The sequence below is a fragment of the Grampus griseus genome (genome assembly GCF_964374135.1).
Source record: "Grampus griseus genome assembly, chromosome: 8".
NCBI classification, from domain to species: Eukaryota; Metazoa; Chordata; class Mammalia; order Artiodactyla; family Delphinidae; genus Grampus; species Grampus griseus.
In genome coordinates, this window is record NC_139002.1 from 5,148,271 (window position 1) to 5,169,274 (window position 21,004).

General features: G+C 40.6%; 1 protein-coding gene across 1 annotated transcript in view; it reads left to right on the forward strand.

Moving 5' to 3' along the window:
• Positions 1-21,004, forward strand: part of PRDM10 (PR/SET domain 10) — an 87,736-nt gene that overhangs the window by 21,482 nt on the left and 45,250 nt on the right. Inside the window, exons 2-4 of the mRNA XM_082661065.1 lie at positions 8,757-8,938; positions 11,332-11,496; positions 13,957-14,016. Of these exons, the coding sequence (XP_082517191.1) occupies positions 8,870-8,938; positions 11,332-11,496; positions 13,957-14,016 (294 nt within the window). The 5' untranslated portion in view covers positions 8,757-8,869. The remainder of the gene's footprint in view (positions 1-8,756; positions 8,939-11,331; positions 11,497-13,956; positions 14,017-21,004) is intronic.

Consider the following 21,004-nt stretch of genomic DNA (forward strand, 5'->3'; position numbering starts at 1 on the left):
AAGGAAATCTGCCTCCTCACCCCCGCTCTGCTGGCTGGTCCCCTTCTGTTCTGAGCTCCCCACAGCTCCCTCCCACGATTGCAAAGCCACCTCCTCCACTTTCCTTCTCACAGTTTTTATATTCATTTTGCAAGTCTATCAGCCTCCCTCTAACTTCTTTCTATGGTGTGTGTCGTGTAGGATTTCAAGGAAGGAGTTAGCAGTCTCTGCTGGTTAGTTTGCCATGAGCCAGAAAAGTTGATTTGCAAGTGTACTGTCTGGATTGTGGCACACTTCCTTCCATGTAAAGGATGGTGCATCTGGAAGGCACCTCACCAGTGCAGAAACCTCTCTTGCATTCTTAGTGTTTCTGAGGTTCAACAATGTGCCATAATCCCGGGGAATTTAACAACTATCTATAACAATGTGTGTGTTTTTTTGTTTTTTTTTTTGTTTTTTTGCGGTACGCGGGCCTCTCACTGCTGTGGCCTCTCCCGTTGCGGAGCACAGGCTCCGGATGCGCAGGCTCAGCGGCCATGGCTCACGGGCCCAGCCGCTCCGCGGCACGTGGGATCTTCCCAGACCGGGGCACGAACCCATGTACCCTGCATCGGCAGGCGGACTCTCAACCACTGCGCCACCAGGGAAGCCCTGTAACAACGTTTTAAAGTGAAATTGTATTTATAGTTCATCCTGTTATCCCGGGTGCGCATCTACCTTTGAAGGTGGATCTGGGCCTCTTCTTCCACCTCTACGTGCAGGTGATGAAACGGGAGCTTCTCGACTCCAAGTCCTGAGTGGTTCTGGAGAATTGGCTTCTTTCAGCCCAAAAGGGCCGGTGTTGGTGGGAACCGGGCTGGTGGATGGTGAGGGGATACGGCTGTGGGGTGGGAACTACGAGGAGAGCAGGCGATGTGGAGGCTGGGTCACTGGGCCACTCCATCGTCTGGCTCCGGGCCAGCCTTGTTAGTGCAGCAGCTGGAAAGGCAGGCATTTCTCTTTCCTTCTTTCTCCCCCTCACGTTTCCTCACTGTCCTTTTTACCACGCAGGCATCCCCGGTGAGCTGGGAAGCCAGCTGCCCATCCCTCCCACTAGACTGTGAGCTCCGTGGGAGCAGAGCTCTTGCTCAACCTTTCATGCTCGATGTTCACAAAGCATGAAAAGAATTGCTACCATTTCTCGAATGTTCGTCATTATGCTACGTGATCCCAAATGCTATCATGTTGTCTTGAATCTAAGATGTTGGTGGTAAGAAACAACAATTATTTTATGTATCATTACAAAAGGAAAAAGCCTTGCCAATTAAACTCTGATTCAAGTGCTTTTTGGTACTTAGAATTTTTATTGGATACTTGTTGAAAGAGCTCTTTTAGATTTATTTAGGCATAGATTTTTATCACATCACTCGTGTGTACATAAAAGGGAAAATATAAGTGAAATGAACTGTTTAAGATATTCCTAAAATGTTGTCGCTGTCAGAGGCTGACTTCAGAATCACTTTTGGCTCAGGGTCATCGATGTCTCTGTACCATCAAGAGTGCTGGGGACACAGCATTTCTGAAAAGAGGGCACACTGCTGTCACCAGGAATCTCCTCCAAACAGCCTGTACCCATTCTGGGAGTTCTGATCCCGGTGTTTTTTTATTCAGCCTGTGGCAGGCCTGTCTTTCCACGTATCTCAGTAATAACATTGCACAAAGCAGCATCATTCACGACGCTGTCTCTTATACGCAAGTCCCATAGGTTTGTTGGGCAAGGTCATTTTTCCAGTGATGGATATTTGCTTCCCTAATCAAATTTGTGCCCAGCTGCTGTTCCCATGCCTTTCCGTTTTAATGCCAAATTACAGTGTCATCTTTTTGCATTTAAAATGGCAGTTACACGCAGGGTGTCTGATGCTCACAACACACATGACTCAGTGAAGCGAGGACAGAACTAATGAAGGGCTGTAAGCAAGGTCACACACGCGGGCAGGGCATCCACAGCCTCCCTGCCACCTGGGTGAGAGCGACGGTGGGACACCAGTGTTGTAAAATAGACCCCTCATTCAGAAGTGTTAACAGGTGAAAAAAAGTGCATTAGAGACTTGATGAAATGCAGACTGTTAAGTCTTAACAACGGCCATGCCGGGCAGATAATTTGGATTTTCCAACGAGGAGACTGAGGATTAGTCTGTGGCTTACTGACATCACACCTAGTAAGGACATGGTAGATTTGGGGGCATAGAACCCGGATTTGTCTGATGCTATAGCTCCTACTTTCAATTATATAACACCATTCATTTATATATATATATATAATATGTAACATATGTAACATATATGTATATATATAGGACCTAGAACAGTATCTGGCACGTTTAATAAATATTTGTTTTTAATAAGTATTTAATAAATATTTGTTGAATGAAATCTAGAGAGGATAGAAATGCTTCTCTTCCTGGAAATGAAGTCTCTAACATTTTAGACAGTGGGTGAAAGAAGGAAGGTAGGTGGCCATTTTCTAGACAAGGTACAGCTTGTGGATCTCGGGTTCTTTCAGGTCAAGAAGACGAGCGGAGGAAGTCTGTCCCTAGCTCACAGAGCCTGTCAACACTTGCCTGTTGGACAGTGCTGAGGCAGTTCCTGGAATCATCCTTCCGCCTCGCCCATAAATCAAGATCAACAGGGTTCTATAAATTGTGCAGTTAAAAAAGTAATAATAGGGCTTCCCTGGTGGCACAGTGGTTGAGAGTCCGCCTGCCGATGCAGGGGACACGGGTTCGTGTCCCGGTCCGGGAAGATCCCACATGCCGTGGAGCAGCTGGGCCCATGAGCCATGGCCGCTAGGCCTGCGCGTCCGGAGCCTGTGCTCCGCAATGGGAGAGGTCGCATCAGTGAGAGGCTCACGTACCGCAAAAAAAAAAAAAAAAAAAAAGTAATAATAAAAAAGGAAATCAAATATGACAAGCCTTGCTATGAAGAAAGTTCAGGTACAGGGCATTGGTTATTTGATAAATTGCTAGGTTTATAAAACTATGAGGACTTCCCTGGTGGCACAGTGGTTAAGAATCCGCCTGCCAATGCAGGGGACACGGTTCGAGCCCTGGTCCGGGAAGATCCCACATGCCATGGAGCAACTAAGCCCATGCACCACAACTACTGAGCCTGCGCTCTAGAGCCCGTGAGCCGCAACTACTGAGCCTGTGTGCCACAACTACTGAAGTCCGTGCGCCTAGAACTCGCGCTCTGCAACAAGAGAAGCCACCGCAATGAGAAGCCCGCGCACCACAACAAAGAGTAGCCCCTGCAAACTGCAACTAGAGAAAGCCTGTGCCCAGCAACGAAGACCCAACACAGCCAAAAATAAATAAATAAATTTATAAATAAAATTTAAAAATATGAAATGTTTTGAAAATTCTGAAGCTCTTATAGCTCATCAGTAAAATATGAAAGTTGACACATTTGAGCACTACCATGTGCTAAATCTGTGCCTGGGATTTTTACATATATCATGTAACCCTCACTGTAACACCAGTAGGTAATTATCATATCCACTTTACATAGGATAGTATCGAGGCTCAAGGTGTTTAAGTGATTTGGCCAAAGGATGTAACTACTGAGTAGCTGAGTCATTGGGGAAGCCCGGATGTTCAACTCAGAGTCTGTGGATTTTCTACTATACTCTGCTGCTTCCCGTCTACGCTTAAGGCTAGAAACCACTTTATACTCTCGTTTTACAGTTAAGGAAGCTGATGCTAGAGGATTTTAAAGTGACTTACTTAGTAGCGGAGTCATACCTAAAATTCAGTTTTCTTGAACAATTTATTAAACAATAAATAATTGCAGAGTGTCACACTGTTTTGAATAGTTTATCAGTTACAGGAGCTCAATAGGTCTTATAAGTATCAATATATCTTAAAGAACAAGAACTGGGTATTCTGTATCACTGCTTTAGATTCCAGACACTTTTTAAATTAAAGGATTTTCACCATCTTTTATTAGTTTAATTTTTTTATAATGTATTTTAAAATAAATTTATTTATTTATTTTGTTTTTGGCTGCGTTGGGTCTTTGTTGCTGTGTGTGGGCTTTCTCTAGTTACGGCATGCGGACTTCAGTAGTTGCGGCACGTGGGCTCTAGAGTGCAGGCTTAGCAGTTGTGGTGCACGGGCTTAGTTGCTCCGCGGCATGTGGGATCTTCCCGGACCAGGGCTTGAACCCGTGTCTCCTGCATTGGCAGATGGACTCTTAACCACTGCGCCACCAGGGAAGCCCTTTTAATTTAATTTAATTTTGTTTTGGCTGTGCTGGGTCTTCGTTGCTGCCCGCGGGCTTTCTCTAGATGTGGCTAGCGGGGGCTACTCTTCGTTGCAGTGCACGGGCTTCTCATTGCAGTGGCTTCTCTTCTTGCGGAGCACGGGCTCTAGGCACGCAGGCTTCAGTAGTTGTGGCACGTGAGCTCAGTAGTTGTGGCTCACGTGCTCTGGAGCGCAGGCTCAGTAGTTGTGGCACATGGGCCTAGTTGCCCTGCAGCACGTGGGATCTTCCCAGACCACTGCTCGAACCCATGTCCCCTGCATTGGCAGGCAGATTCTTAACCACTGGACCACCAGGGAAGTCCAAGAGTTTTCACCATCTTGGGCTTCTTTATGTGCTAACAGTATTCTAAAATTATTGGGAGCTGACACTGTGGGCAGTATTTCACATCTGTATTGCTGAATTTTACTAGCAGGCTTTCCTATGTGTCGATGAACTGTTCTGTTATTTTGCTCCCATCTGCCAAGTAGTTATTTTCATTTCTTTCTCCCCCTTTATCCTTGCCTTCTGCAGTCTCTGGTATTTTATGTCATGTAATGTATACTTCCTTATTTTGGTAAGATTAGAAAAAAGGTATTTCAGTCTAGAGTAAATATCCTGTCCCTTCCCATCTCTTCTTTCTTGTTCCTGTTCATCCTTGAAGATTCACCTTCTCTGAGAAGTCATCCCTGGACACCCCCATTGGGATCAGGTGTCTTCTCTCTTCCCACTGCGACCGATCTGTACAAATGATCAAGGACATGCCACACGACAGATCTAGAGTTACTCGTAATCCTTGACCTGAAGGAACTTGAGTTGAGACGGGGAGGCAGACATTTAGACAGAAAAATGCAATATGATCGAACCTTTTTTAAAAATCTAATGTGTGAGTGTTTATCATGGAGCAGGCGTTGTGCTAAGCATTTTATGTGCATTATTTCATGTTCTGTCAATAACCTTATGATCCCGATTTTACAGAGAAGGAGAGGGATTTAGAGACTGTCCTTGCTTTGCCTGAGGTCAGTTAAGTCACAGAATTGCTACCGAAATCCAGGTCCAGAGCCCAAGCTCGTAGCCACTCTGCCTCTTGTACTGACTTCTGCCTCTGCACAGATGTGTCCCCTGGGCCCTCGCACGCTAGGCACAGGGAGAGGACAGCCCCAGTGCTGGAGTTCAGAAACTGATAGTTACTCTACCGTCATACAGCCACTGTAACTGACTCCAAATTATCCCTCAGAGACTTCAAAAGAATTCAAGGTATAGCACATTGTATGTCCAAACGCATTCATCACAAAAGATTAAAAACAACCTGTTTATCAACACAAGATTAAATACATTATGATATATTCATATAATGAAATGATGCAGCTGTAATAACGAATGAGGAAATGCTATATGGATATGGAACAATGTAAAGGGTATGATATTATATGGAATAAATAAGGTTTAAAAGAGATGCTGCTTTGTATAGAATCAATAGCATGCTGCTGTGTGTGGTTGCAGAGGCAGGGAATGTGTAAATTTTGCTTGTATATGCATAAAATATCTTTGGAAGAATAGATAACAAATTGATGGTATGGGTTGATTCTGAAGAATGGATAAGGGATTCCAGGTAGAGAGAAATAATAAGCACCTTTCTAGAAATGAAAACAAATAAGAAAGGCACTCTGGGCTGGTGTGTTTCCAGAGCATGAGGGGTGAGCCTGCCTGGCTCCTCGCTGCGTCCCCTTGTGCACTTGAGTGATTGTACAATTGACAAACTAAGTTGAAAAAAAAAAAATCTCAAATTCCTGTATGGGAAGAGCATAACATCTCTTCTGTGGTATTAATTCCTGTTGAAAATACATGTCCTGAATCTAACCATGAAGAGACGTCAGACAAACTCAAATTGAGGGACCTTCTGAAAAACAAATGGCCTCTGCATTTCCAAAATGTCAAGGTCGTGGAGAACTAGGAAAGACTGGGGACTGTTCCCAATCAGAGGGGACAGACGGGACGTGTCCGCGGGACGCACCGTGTGCGATGCCAGATTGGATCCTGGGCCAGAAAAAAGGAGTTTCCTTCTCTGCAAGGGACGGTAATCAGACAATTGGCAGAAGTTGAATGTGGTCCGTAAATTAGGTAATAGTACTGTTTTCATGTTAACGTCCTGATTGTGATAGTACTGTGGTTACGTGAGAAAATGTCCTGTTTTTAGGAAACAGACACTTAAGAATTTAGTAGTAAAGGGGCTTTGTGTCTGCAATTTACTCTCAAATAGTTCAAGTTAAAAAAACAAAAGAGAGAGAGGGAGAGAGAAGGAGAGAGAATAATAACGTAAGCATGGTAAAATGTTACCATTTGGGGAACCTGAGTGAAGAAGTACAGGAATTCTTTGTACTATTTATGCTGCTTTTCTGTCTGAAATTATTAAAAAATAAAAAAATTTTTAAAAACACTTCTGATGTGGAACATTTTATGATTTTGTAATACTGAGCCTTTTATGTCCTTTTGTACAATTTTGTGATTTTCTTCCTATAGATCTTTATATTGTTGGTGACATTTATTCCTAAGTTTCTTAATATTTTTATTCCTTTTTTAAAAAATATAAGTTTTGTTGAGGTATAATTCACATACTGTGCAACTCACTCTGACCACCTTTTTACTATGCTTAGATAGTACCATTATATAAGGAAGGCATGCTTTTTTTTTTAAAGACAACTTTATAAGGTATAATTTACACATGATGAAATGCACATATTTTAATTGAATAGGTTGATGACTTTTGACACATGAATTCCCCACGTAACCACCCCCCAGTCTAGATGCAGGATAGAGAACATTTCCATTTCTCCAGAGAGTGTGCCCCCAGCCCCTTTGCTTATATAGTCACCTGTTGGCGACACGGGCATCTTTTCCAGGACCCTCTGGTGTGTGCAGGGCGAGCGTGTGTGTGGTGGGGTGCCTTCGGGCGGGGGTAAGGATGGTAGCGTTGCAGCCAAGCAGGAGCAGGTTCCTCAGTGGCTCCAAAGAGGCTCTCAGGCTGTTTGGACGTGGCTTTCCTGTATCCCAGACTTAGGCCCTGACATTGGGTGCTCCAGTTTCTTTTTTTTCTTCTATAGGCCTTATTCTGGTTCAGAGGTTGGAGCATGTGTAGCCTAAGAATGTTTCTCAGCTTATTTCCATTAACAATGGAGAAAATTCTGGCTGGGTTCTGGGTAGTGGTCTTTTTTTTTTTTTTAAGAGATGTGCAATTTATTTATTTATTAAATTTTTTGGCCACACCCCGAGGCACCGGGGATCTTAGTTCCCTGACCAGGGATCGAACCCACGCCCCCTGCATTGAAAGGCAGAGCCTTAACCACGGGACCACCAGCGCAATCCCTGGGCAGTGGTCTTTCTGACCTTTAGTTGAATGGTGTTCTGAGCAGTTTGGCCTTTCCTGTCCTGCTATTTAATGGGCTGGTGGGAGGAGGTGTATCAGGCCTGGCTGCCCTGATAAACAGCAGATCTCATGTGACCTTTCAAATGTCAGTGTTTTATCATCATCAGAAGGGAAGATTGATTAAAACATCTATTTTGGAAAATAATAATGTTTCAAGATGTAAATTTTGTGCACATTGATGTTTAGTTGATGTTTGATTGCTCACTCATCACCCCTGTATGGACCCAATGGGAAACAGAGTTTATATTTGTATTCACCAAATTGTGGCCCAGAAAATTCAGCTCCCTCTGCCTGCCAGTTTTTCCTCGTTTTGTGACTTTTATTGTTCTGCTGTTCATTCTGAGTTGGTGGTATAGGAAGTCAGTGTCTAAACAAGTGTGCAGGGACTTCCCTGGTGGTCCAGTGGGAAAGAATCGGCTTCCAAAGCAGGGGACTTGGGTTCGATCCCTGGTTGGGGAACTAAGATCCCACATGCCTTGGGGCAACTAGGCCTGCACGCCACAACTACTGAGCTCTCGCGCCTCAACAAGAGAGCCTGAGTGCCGCAAACTACAGAGCCCACGCACCACAACTAGAGAAGAGAAAACCCGCACTCCACAGCTAGAGAGAAGCCTGAGTGCCGCAAGAAAGAGCCTGTGTGCCACAACGAAAAGATCCTGCATGCCTCAGTGAAGATCCCGTGTGCCTGCAACTAAGATCTGACACAACCTAAATAAATAAAATATTTTAAACAAGTGTGCAAGGGAGGGACGAGCTGGCCGAGCAGCAGCGAGTCTTGGTGTGAACCCAGCACTTCCCTGCATTTAGCATCTGGGGCCTCATCCTTCTCAGGAGAGCTAAGAGGGCTGCCGTCAGCATTTGTGATGAAGGTTCCATCCACCTAACTGTGCCCAGAGCAGAGCAAGTATGCAATACATTGCATCATTATTCCAAATAATTTCTTCATTTTTACCTTTTTGCCCGGGTGTGTAATCTTTCACAAAGCTTTTTTCCCCCCTTTTTGTGGTTGAAACTGTAATTTATTAAAATGCATTCATTTAGTTAAAGTCTTGGGTCCTTTTCTCTCTTTTTTCAGGCACGTTGCAGAGAGGCCTTTTTGTCCTTGATGAACACTCACGTGGTAGGCAGATGACTGTCCTTCACCCCGAGCTGCTCTAGGTGCCCAGGACGCTGTCCAGCAAAGAAAGGATGGATTCCAAAGATGAAAGCTCACACGTGTGGCCTCCGGCTGCAGAGCATGAGGAGAATGCCGCACAGGTGAAGAGTGGTCTTCCAGCTGGGCATTGACAGCAGTTTTTTAGTTGGTACAGTTTGCTGACAGCTAGAGAAATAGAAGCTCCTATGCAGTGATGAGTGGTTGGGAGGAAGCTGACTTGCAGAACTGGTGCAGAAGGAACGGGCAGCGTTTCAGCACCTTGGACGCTCCAGCAACGTGGGGTGCTGTGATTTTGCGGAGCTACATACCACTCATGGCTTCTCTGCCTTTCCCCTGTTTTATTGTCATAATCCACTTCACTGCTCCGTTTTATTACATGGTATTGGTGCTGAAAGCTTCAAACTGGAGGTTTTCTTTATGTTATCCTGGAAAGGGTTTTGTTTCTTCATGTGTAATGAAGTACAAAGGTATGCCTGTAAAGTGAGTGGCTTTTCCATTTCTTCTCAAATTCAGGATGTAAACCTCTAATTGAAAGTTGTCCCATTGAATCCACAGCTCTGGAGGTTAGTCGCTTATTCAGATGCTGCTGTAACCAGTGATCTCTGCCTTTCAAATTGCTACCCTAACCAGCTACATGTTCTTTGGACTATTCTTAGCAAAGGCGAACCTCTGCATTTTTGGTATGCATTTGAATTTTGAGAAGAGTCAGCACTCATAGGGAGCCGTGTTTACATGTGACCAAAGGATAACACTTCATTTTAAAGCATTATAATATATATGTAATTTTAATTTAATTTTCGTCAAATTATATAACCATAGTATTATTACCCAAATCAGAAAATTAACATTGAAACCTTTAAATATACACATCTTATTTAATTTAAGCAATATAACAAATTTACAATACATAAAATTGATCACCTGGTATGATTTGAAAGTCTGAGTTTGAATACTGAGCGAAACAGTTCCAGAGATGCTTCCAGCAGAATAATTGAGAACGCTGTTTTGGTTCTCATGGAAACTATCTGGAAGGCTACTTTCATGTAGCTATATATTTTGGTGTATTTTGTTTATGAACAAAAATGTAGTTCATTAATAAATAGGGTCCACATTTGTGGGTGACCAGATGGTAGATGGCAGAGCTCAGCACCCCTTATTGCCCCCCTCCTCCCACTGTTCCTTCTCCCAACCAGGAATTCTGATTTAGCCCAGGACTGGGTGTTGAAGACCAAGTTGAAGAGTTTGGATAACTCTTAAGGAAATTTTATTTTTTCTTTTTCAAGCATTGAAACTACTTCAAGATTTTGATGTCAATGAGCAAATCTAAACTCACAAAATTATTTTGCAGCACTTAAAACTGCGCAAATATCTTAGAAGCCTAATTCTCGTATGGATGCAAACTGTATCTTCATGGGCAAAGCAGATTTATGTAGAAGCTGGACTAAGCGCTTAGTATAGAAGTGGAGGTTTGTTTTACTTATGTGGTGCTTGACTTCACTGGGTCTCCATTTTTCTTTCTGGGGATTGAATTAGCTTATGTCATCTTCGGGATCTACTATTCTCCACTGGAAAAAAACTGAAATAAAAAAGTTAGGTCTAAAGCCAAGACAGTGTAAGAGGAAGGAATCCGACCTAAGAGGGTCTAACTTCAATATCAGCCCATAAACTATTTCTCTCCCAAATGTGTTCTTTGACCATCTGCTTTGTACCTTCAATATCAGATACTAGGCTGTACGCCAGCCTTCAAGAACCTCCAAAGCTGACTACTCGAAAGCACTTTACAGAATCCAGTTTCTGCTTTAGTTCTTGGTAGATAGAAAATTATCTCCCCTGGTGACAACTGAAATAGTTGTCCAAAACCCCTTAAAAGTACTCACTTAGAATTTTTTGTATTGTTACCTAGTTGGCAAGGGAGAGTTCTGTTACATTCACCGAGTCAGCAAACGTTTACCGACTCGCCTCCAGACCGGCCCTGGAGTATGAAAGAATTTGTAGGAAAGAAAGTGACCTTCTTTTAATGTGTTTGCCAAAAGGCACTGTTAGTGATAAAGTAGAATTCTTATGATGTGTTGAAAGCAACTGGTTTTTGAATCTTGACATTTTTTTTCACATTACAAATAATTTGTATTTTGTAGTTCGGTAATGTTGTCAACCATGCATCTTCTGTCACATTTCCAGGGTCAGTGAACCACCCTGTCAGTACGCCCCGAAAGAGATACCTGCATTGGACATTTGAGGCAAAGGGAACTTTAAATCGGTTGCCTAATATTGAGCAATAAGTCAGTGACAAGGTCCTTGGATCCTGTTGCCAAGTCGCTAACTCAGCATAGATGAAGGCGTATCAGTTGAGTTCTCCTTTCAGTGGGGATCTTTTAGAAATGCAAGTGTGTAATGTTCTCGGTCAGTCCTGCGTCTTTGTGAGACAGGTTTTGTTCCACAAGGGTGGTTGCTACATACTTGCCGGTTATTTTTATTTTTTTATTTTTTGCCCCAGGTGCATTTTGTTCCAGACGCTGGAACTGTGGCCCAGATTGTCTACACCGATGACCAGGTCCGTCCACCACAGCAGGTGGTGTACACGGCAGATGGTGCCTCTTACGCGTCAGTGGATGGTCCGGAGCACACGCTGGTCTACATCCATCCCGTGGAAGCTGCGCAGGCATGTGAAGGACTGTGGTTTATAGTTTGTTTGTTAATCAGTTAATTCACCAATTACTTAGGTTTACTCTCTGCCAGTCACTGTGCTATTTGCTGGTGATACAGGAAATATTCATATAAGATTTATGCTCTCAAGGAGCTTATAACCAACTGGGCAGAGGAAGATATGGTTTATTTATTTAAATTAAATGTAATAAGGAGTTAGAGCACTAACCTCGAATGAGTTCTTTCCCCAACTGACTATTGATATTGATTTTTTTTTTTTTTTTTTTTTGCATTATGCAGGCCTCTCACTCTTGTGGTCTCTCCCATTGCGGAGCACAGGCTCCGGATGCGCAGGCTCAGAGGCCATGGCTCATGGGCCCAGCCGCTCCGCGGCATGTGGGATCTTCCCGGACCGGGGCACGAACCCGTGTCCCCTGCATCGGCAGGTGGATTCTCAACCACTGCGCCACCATGGAAGCCCGATATTGATTTTTTTTAAATTATAAATTTATTTATTTTTGGCTGTGTTGGGTCTTCATTGCTAAGCCCGGGCTTTCTCTAGTTGAAGCCAGCAAGGGCTACTCTGTGTTGTGGTGCGTGGGCTTCTCATTGCAGTGGCTTCTCTTGTTGTGGAGCATGGGCTCTAGGTGCTTGGGCTTCAGTAGTTGTGGCTCACGGGCTCTAGAGCGAAGGCTCAGTAGTTGTGGTGCACGGGCTTAGTTGCTCTGCGGCATGTGGGATCTTCCTGGACCAGGGGTCGAACCTGTGTCCCCTGCATTGGCAGATGGATTCTTAACCATTGTGCCACTAGCGAAGTTCCTGATTGATTTTATTAACAAGATTATCAGCTTTTACTTTTCCTAAGGTATCAACAACCAGGCCAAACATGGTAACTTAATCAAGACAGATCAGTGAAAACATGCAGAGTTTTTCAGTTAAACGAGGGATCCTACTAGCTTATTAACTGCTATTTACTAATAACTTACTGATGTGTAGACCTGTAATAGAAGCACAGGTAAAAACTGTACGATTACAGCTACTTTCATTTTTTTGCCAGTGACTCTGAATTTTAGTTTCCAAATGCATGACACGAATATTCCCCAATATATAAATGTTAGTTTGTATGGGACTTCCCTCGTGGTCCAGTGGGTAAGACTCCACGCTCTCAATGCAGGGGGCCCAGGTTTGATCCCTGGTCAGGGAACTAGATCCCGCACGCATGCTGCAACTAAGAGTCTGCATGCTGCAACTAAAAAGATCCTGTGTGCCGCAACTAAGACCTGGCGCAGCCAAAATAAATAAATATTAAAAAAAAATGTTAGTTTGTATTGTCAGCACTTTACAGTGTACAAAGCACTTTTAAACACATTAAAAGAGAAATCAGTTCCATGGTTTATAGTAGGATCCTGGTAATAAAAATTTGCCCTCATGCAATATTTAATCAAGAGACTCAAATCACTCCCAAGAAGACATGGGACCCACCTAATAAATACCTTTCAAATCTACATAAAGATGAACGTGCCTAATAGTCAGATGGTACTTTTGGAATGTCCTTTCTTAGTTTTAGTCCCCTAGCTGTATTAAAATAAGTGCATGTAGATTATGTGAAGAATGTCCTGTGACCAACTTTTGGTTCATTACTGTGTTACTAAATGTCTGAATTATGATAATTTTTTTTATTGTCAAATACAAGAAATCTGACACTGGCTGAAATTCTCTTTTACAGTTCTCTGGAATCAACACTTAACCTTAGTTCTTATGCCCATAGGTTTGCTAAAGCCTCGCGCAAATTAAAGTCTCTCAGAAAGAATACTTCTCTGGACTGGAGATTTTCTGTGGTACCCTGGCTAAAGTCATTTTGAAGATTTTCCTTCTCCATTTATCTTTGCTGCACCATGGCCCAAATTATGTGTTTATAATCAGAACTTTTAAAATTATGATTTTACTGGCTTTTATCCAAAACAGAATCTGTGGAACATTAAATTCAATTTATTTTCCTTCTACTTCTCTTGTGATAATGAGTGTGCATTTATATTTGAAAGAGTTGTAATCCTTGGGAATACAGTACTCTTCTGTTTGCCGGTATATCTCCAACTATTTTCATTTAATTGCAAGTCTACTCCTGTGATAGAGTGTTACGTGTTGAATGCATGCCCCCTTGTTCATGGCATGCCTTTTTAATCAAGTGTGACATTCAGTCTCAGGAGAGACTTTGCTTTAGAGTAAACTCCTGAAGTATGAAGTATGTTAGCCAATAGAGATGGTTAGCTTTCACAATCTCTTTGGAGCCATCTGGATGAAAGGCTTTAGCAAAATGTAAGATTACTATCTTTATCTTCTTTGTTAACGAAAGATTATTACTAGCTATTTGGTAGTTAACTGTCTCAAGAATTGGTGCTTAGCAGTAGTATAATTTTTCCTGTGTAGATGAGCTGTCTAACGATCTATTGATAAGTTTTTGTTGTTGTTTGTTTAGACGCTGTTTACAGACCCAGGCCAGGTAGCTTATGTCCAACAGGATGCTACAGCTCAGCAGGTAATGAGTTGCTTTTTTGCCTTTTTGTTGATTGTGGGTAATACTGAAGTTACCCTTCCCTGGAATGCCCCCAACCCTCTGTACTGTGCATTCTCTGGATGTCTATTTCTCATGCGTTTAGAATATTCTCAATGTCCGTTAATGAAAACAAAGCAGGACATGACACTAACACACTCCAACCAGTATACATTGCAATAGCGTGGTAATAAAAAAATGATTTGTCAGGGGAATTCAAGCATTAAATTAAAATAAGCATATCAACTGGGTATTGGTTCAAGTTCCAAAGAGTAATCCTGAGTTTCAAAAGTGTCTATGGAAATTGGGAAACATTTTAGTACTTGGTATTTTTTTTACATTATTGAATTATAGTTGATATACAATGTTGTGTTAGTTTCTGGTGTACAGCAACGTGATTCAGTTATATATATATATAATATATATATTCTTTTTTCATATTCTTTTCCATTATGGTTTATTACAGGATATTGAATATAGTTCCTCGTGCTATACAGTAGGACCTTGTTGTTTATCTATTTTATATATAGTAGTTTGTATCTGCTAATCCCAAACTTCAAATTTATCTCTCCCCCGCCTTTCCCCTTTGGTAACCATAAGTTTGTTGTCTATGTTTGTGTATCTGTTTCTGTTTTGTAAATAAATTCATTTGTATCATATTTTAGATTCCACATACAAGTGATATCATATGATATTTGTCTTTCTCTTTCTGACTTACTTAGTATGACAATCTATTTTTAAATATTAGGGAAAAATTCCTGCTTAAATTACATATATATTTAGCGGCAACCTTCCTCATTCTACTTTCAGAGAATTGAGATTCTTCTTGGTTTTCTTTTAAAACATTTCTTTCCTTTTATCTATATTTCTAATATATCCTACTTGACTTTGAGGGACTTCTTCGTTATTTTCCTCCAGGTTGCAAAAGTGATAAGGAAGGTGCAGAAACTAGATATTGTCAGTCTTACCCTCAAGGGAATGTGAATCCAAATAGTTTTATTTTCATGTTGGCTAGTATGACTGTTATTTAGCTATACCACTGAGTGTCATGAGTAATTATCAAGTAAATTCTCATTAGTAAGCACTTTCTGCTTTTAAAATTTTTTAGTAGGTGATTTGGAAACTTGCATTTTAAAATTTGGAAAATGAACAGTAATTGTGTTCATATTATTTATGAAATCTAGCGAGAATTAGGAGTCTTCATCATAGCAGTTATGGTTGAATTTATTCCTGACTGGTAGTGACCTACAATTTTGTGGGTCTGCCATCTTGAATGAGAACTTGTCTTAGTTCATCTGGGCCGCTATAACAGAATGCCATACACGGGGTGGCTTACAAACAACAGAAACTTATTTCTCACAGTTCTGGAGGCTGGGAAGTCCAAGACCAAAGTGCCAATAGATTTGTTGTCTGGTGAGAGCCCTCTTCCTGTTCACAGATGGCTGTGCCCTCACATGGCAGAAGGGGTGAGGCTGCTCTCTGGAGTCTTGTATAAGGGCACTAATCCCATTCATGGGGGCTCTACCCTCATGACCTAATCACCTCTCAGAGGCCCCACCTCCTAACACCGTCACAATGGGGATTAGGTTTTGACATATGTATAAACTTTGGGGAGACACAAATGTTCTGTTGCAGAGTTATTATTTTATTTTAGTAATTTTGTACTAATTAAGTTTACTCTTGATAAAACAAATCATGTCCATTTCTGTGAATATTTATTGATTCCACCAAGCAAGCAATGGATAGATTTAATTCATTTTTACAACTTGGAAGGAAAAAAATAAAATGAAATGCCTTTGTGTTTCATAGATGATTAATTCATTCACTAATATTTGGAGTAATGATTTTTTTTTCATAAAAAGTTGAAGCAATACAAAATAAAAGAGAAGTACATTAAAAAACCCAAACAAACAAATTCTGTCCAGGAACATCCTCATTAATTTACAATTGGTAACTATTATTCTAGACTTCCTCCCAGACATAAAACAGACAAAGATAAACAAGCAGGGGAAAATTGTGCCCTAAATGCTATTATTAATCTAAATGCTTTAAACTTAAATTTACTTGAGTGTAATAGAAGGAAAGCAAATGGAGATGAACCGGAAAGAGGTTGGAGTCCTCACGGTTTCCTAACCGGCCTTGGGCTCCGGTCCCCTGTGTCCTCAGCTCTTGCTGTGATGACCTGACATCAGCACACTGACACTTCCTCCCCCTCCTCTCCTCCCCCAGTGTTTGGTGTTAGTTGCATTATTATTGTAACTAATGTATTTATGTTCTGTTCAGTAACCACAGCTACTTAGAATTTTGCTCCATTATCTCCTGGCATTTAATTTATACAAATCTTGAGTCTAATTTTGATTATTTTCCTCATTCCTTTTCTATCTTAATGGCTGTTTGAGTGTTTCTTTATCCTTGAAGTTTTTCTTTGAAGTCTAATGACTTCACCAGCATTTGAATCAGAATTCCCTAGGACAGGGTGTGTCCTTTTCATGTATAGGTTAAGACTCTGTTTCGGGAACATTTTCATCTATTAGGTTTTTGAAGATCTATTCAGTTTCATTTGATATGTTCACTTTTCCAGGAATATCAGTGTGAGTATATTGATTCTGCTTTCTATATCTAACATTCTCTCTGTGCTCATTTTTATATCTATTCTTTTCCACGTTATTTGTGTAATTTGCTTTATGTCCCCCATATTTCCTTACTGTTTTTTAAACTTTTTAATTAAATTATAACATACATATGGAAAAGTGCAAAAACTTATAAGCAATAATGCAATGATATACCACGAAGTGAACACACTCTGTAACCAACACCCAGATTAAATAATAGAACATTACCATCTCCTAAAAGCCATCCTCACGCTCTCTTCTAATCACTTCTCTTTCCCTTCTCCTCAAAGGTCACACTGTCCTGCCTGCTGACACTGTAGACTGGTTTTCCATGGTTTTGAACTTTATATGAACAGAATACCTTAGTATGGTTTCCTTTTTGTCTTTTTTTTTTTTTTTTAAATTTTTATTTTGGCCTTGCCACTCAGCTTGTGGGATCTCAGTTTCCCCATCAGGGACTGAACCCAGGCCACGGCAGTGAAAGCGCGAAATCCTAACCACTAGACCAGCAGGGAACTCCCCTTTTTGTCTTGTTCTTTGGTTTAACATTCTGCGTGGGAGAGTCACGTTGTTCATGTTGTTGGGTGCCCCCGCGGTTTCCTTCCCTTCTATTTTTATCGCTATATCGTGTTCAGTTTTATGAAAGTACCATAATACATCCAGGAGTGTGATCCTCCCTCCACTTTGTTCTTCTTCAAGAGTTTCTTGGCCCTTTGCTTTTCCATACACATTTTAGAATCAGCCTGAAGTTTCCACCGAAGTCCTGCAGGAAACTTACTGGCATTTCGTTGCATCTATGGATCAGTTTGTGAATCACTGACATCTTTATAATATTGAGTCTTCCAATCTGTAAATATGATCTATCCACGAGTTTATTTATTTTTAAAATTTTTATTGAAATATAGTTGATTTAGAATGTTGTATTAGTTTCAGGTATACAGCACAGTGATTCAGTTATACATACATGTATAAATATATGTATTCTTTTATTACATTCTCTTCCATTATAGGTTATTACAAGATATTGAGTATAGCTCCCTGTGCTACACAGTAGGTCCTTTATTTTATTTTATTTATTTATGTTTGGCTGCGTTAGGTCTTCGTTGCTGCGTGCGGCCTTTCTCTAGTTGCGGCAAGCAGGGGCTACTCTTTGTTGCGGTGTGCAGGCTTCTCATTGAGGTGGCTTCTCTTTGCTGCAGAGCACGGGCTCTAGGCACATGGGCTTCAGCAGTTGTGGCTCGTGGGCTCTAGAGCGCAGGCTCAGTAGTTGTGGCGCACGGGCTTAGTTGCTCTGCAACATGTGGGATCTTCCCAGACCAGGGCTCAAACCCGTGTCCGCTGCATTAGCAGGTGGATTCTTAACCACTGCACCACCAGGGAAGTCCCAGTAGGTCCTTGTCGGTTATCTATTTTATATATCATAGTATCCTTGAGTTTTAAATAAAAGTTGAAAATTGTCTTCTGGGTAGAGGTTTTTCGATAGATTTATTCCTAGATATTTGGTGTCTTTTGATGGTATTGTAAATTATAGTATGATTTTTTAAAATTTTATTTTCTAAGTTCTAGTTCTGATTTTCTTGATAAATAGTCAGGTTGTCTATGATTACTGACATTTTTACTTCTTTCCAATATAAGGAAAAAAATCCAAAACTGGATTTTTTTCATTCTTTCTGATATAAGCATAAAAAATCCAAAGCTGGATTTTTTCCTTCCAGTTTTATTGAGATATAATTGACATACAGCACTGTATTATAAGTTCAAGGTGTACGGCATAATGTTTTGACTTACCTACATCGTGCAGTGATTGCCACGATAAGTTTAGTGAACATCCGTCATCTTCAAAATTAAACAAATAGAAAAAAATATTTTTTGGTGATGAGAACTCTTAGCATTTACTCTCTTAACAAGTTTCACATATAGCACACAGCAGTGTTCATTATATCTATTGCATTGTACATTACATCCCTAGGACTTATTTATCTTGTAACTGGAAGTTTTACCCTTTGACCACCTTCATCCAATCCCCGCTCCCCCATCCACCACCTCTGGTAACCACAAGGGGCATCTCTTTTTCTATAAGCTTTTATGTTTGTTTTTGAAGTATAATTGACCGACAATACTGTGTTAGTTCCTGTTACACAACATAATGATTTTTTGTATACATTTCATACATTCCGCGATGTCTAGTTACGATATGTCGCCACACAAGGATATTACTCACTGACTGTATTCCCCACACTGTGACTCACTTATTTTGCAACTAGAGGTTTGTACCTCTTAATCTGCCTCACCTATTTCTTTCCTTCCCCCACCCTCCGATACTCCGGTAACCACCTGTTTGTTCTTTGTCTATAACTCTGTTTCTGTTTTGTTATGTTTGCTCACTTACATCTTTTATTTTTTATTTCTTCTTTTGTCCCCCCTTGGTCTGCTGGCTAGGATCTCCAATACATTACTGAACAGAGGTGGTGCTAGTAGGTTTGTAGATTTCTCATTTTCCTTCCTGATCGCAGAGGAAAAACTTTCACTACTTTACTATTAAGAATGATGTTTAGTGCAGGATTTTCTTTTCTTTTTTTTTGGCTGCACTGTATGGCTTGGCTTGTGGATCTTAGTTCCCCGACCAGGGATCGAATCCGCGCCGCCTGCAGTGGAAGCGCAGAGTCTTAACCACTGGACTGCTGGGAAGTCCCTAGTGCAGGATTTTTATAAAAAGAACACATTGATTAAGAAAGCTCCCTTTATTTATAGTGTTTAATGCGTGTTTATTATTGATTGATGTTGATTATTATTCATGGATGTTGATTTTTATCAAATGCTCCTTTTGAATCTGTTGAGATTTTTCTCTTTACTGTTAATAAGGTGGATTATATTAATTGATATTTAAAAGTTAATCCAGCCTCGCATTCTGTAATAAACTCTATTTGCTCCTTTTCATATATGTCTGGATTTGGATTTGGTCTGCTAATATTTCGTTTGGGGTTTTATATGTTTATTCAATAGTTGACTGTATTTTAGCCAGTGTATTTGATATTTTTTTCTTTTAAAGTAGCTTTCATCTTGATGATATTTTTTTCTTTTAATAACATCCTGAAAAGCTACATCATCATTTTTGTTGTCTGTATAGTATTCTATTATGGGGATGTACTATTATTTATATTCTCCATCTATTGTTTTATATGTATGTTCTTTCTTTCTTTCTTTTTTGCTACTATAAAGAACATTCTCACAGACGTCATATCAGATTATTTCCTTAGAATAAATTCCCCAAAGAGAAATGATAGAGACTAAAGGTAGTCACATTTTAAATTATTTAAGAACCAAGATTTTTGTGAAAGTGAAAAAAGATACAAATATAAAAATCAAACACTTTAAATACAAAGTTAGAATCCTAAATTTGAATTAGAATATCAGTATGAACTCATGACTTTTTTTTCTCTTAAAAAACATGTTTTCTAGTTCTGGCCACTGAAAAGGTTTAGATGAAGTCATCAGTCCAGTAGCAATGATGTAGTCTCTAACTACAGTTTTCCAATAAAAGGAATCAGGGCTACTTAGAAAAACGACAGATTCTAGCCCTGGGGCAGAAAATGTACAAGATGTGCCTGAAACATCTTGTCTTATCAGAATGCAAGGAAGCGAGTAAAAACTTCTCTTCTGGGGTCCTGGGAAGAAACTCAAGATCTAACTTGAAGGGGCCAAAATGGGACAATCTGACTCATGAAAAAGGAAAAATATCTACAGTAGATTGAAACACATTAAATATATTTAAAATCCACAAGTTCATACTGATATGAAAAGAAATAACTCTTTGGTCACTTTTTGAGGCTGCTAGGGGACCACCACATTATTAGGAAAAGTGGTAAATGGCTGGAAAGAATCCAGCCTTTCCCCCCGAGTGTCCACAGGTAAACAATCACTTGATGAGGGAAATTTCATTATAGAGGCATCCAACTAATAAAGAAAGGGGGGACGACTGGCTTAGAGTCTCACCATTTTTCATCTCCTATCATCAGAAAAAAGCTGATGAGGCACTTTGTAATGAATGGATCAACTTACCCCCTGAACATTGTCAATATCACTAAAAAGAGAGAACATTCATTATAGGGTTCCTGGTGTTGTGTACCTCCTCTTGACATACAGCACTGTATTTTTCCACATAAGAGCTATTCCTCCCCCAAAATTGAACCTGAATCTGATCGAGTCTCTAGATTTCACTGCCAACTAATAGGAAGCACAGTAAACAAAATGGAACAAGTTACAAGACACACAAGAATGCAGTTAGCACCATCTAGACTGCGGGAAGCAGACAAATTGCAGAAGAAAAGAAGAGAAATGGAACTTACAGATTAAAGGAGACT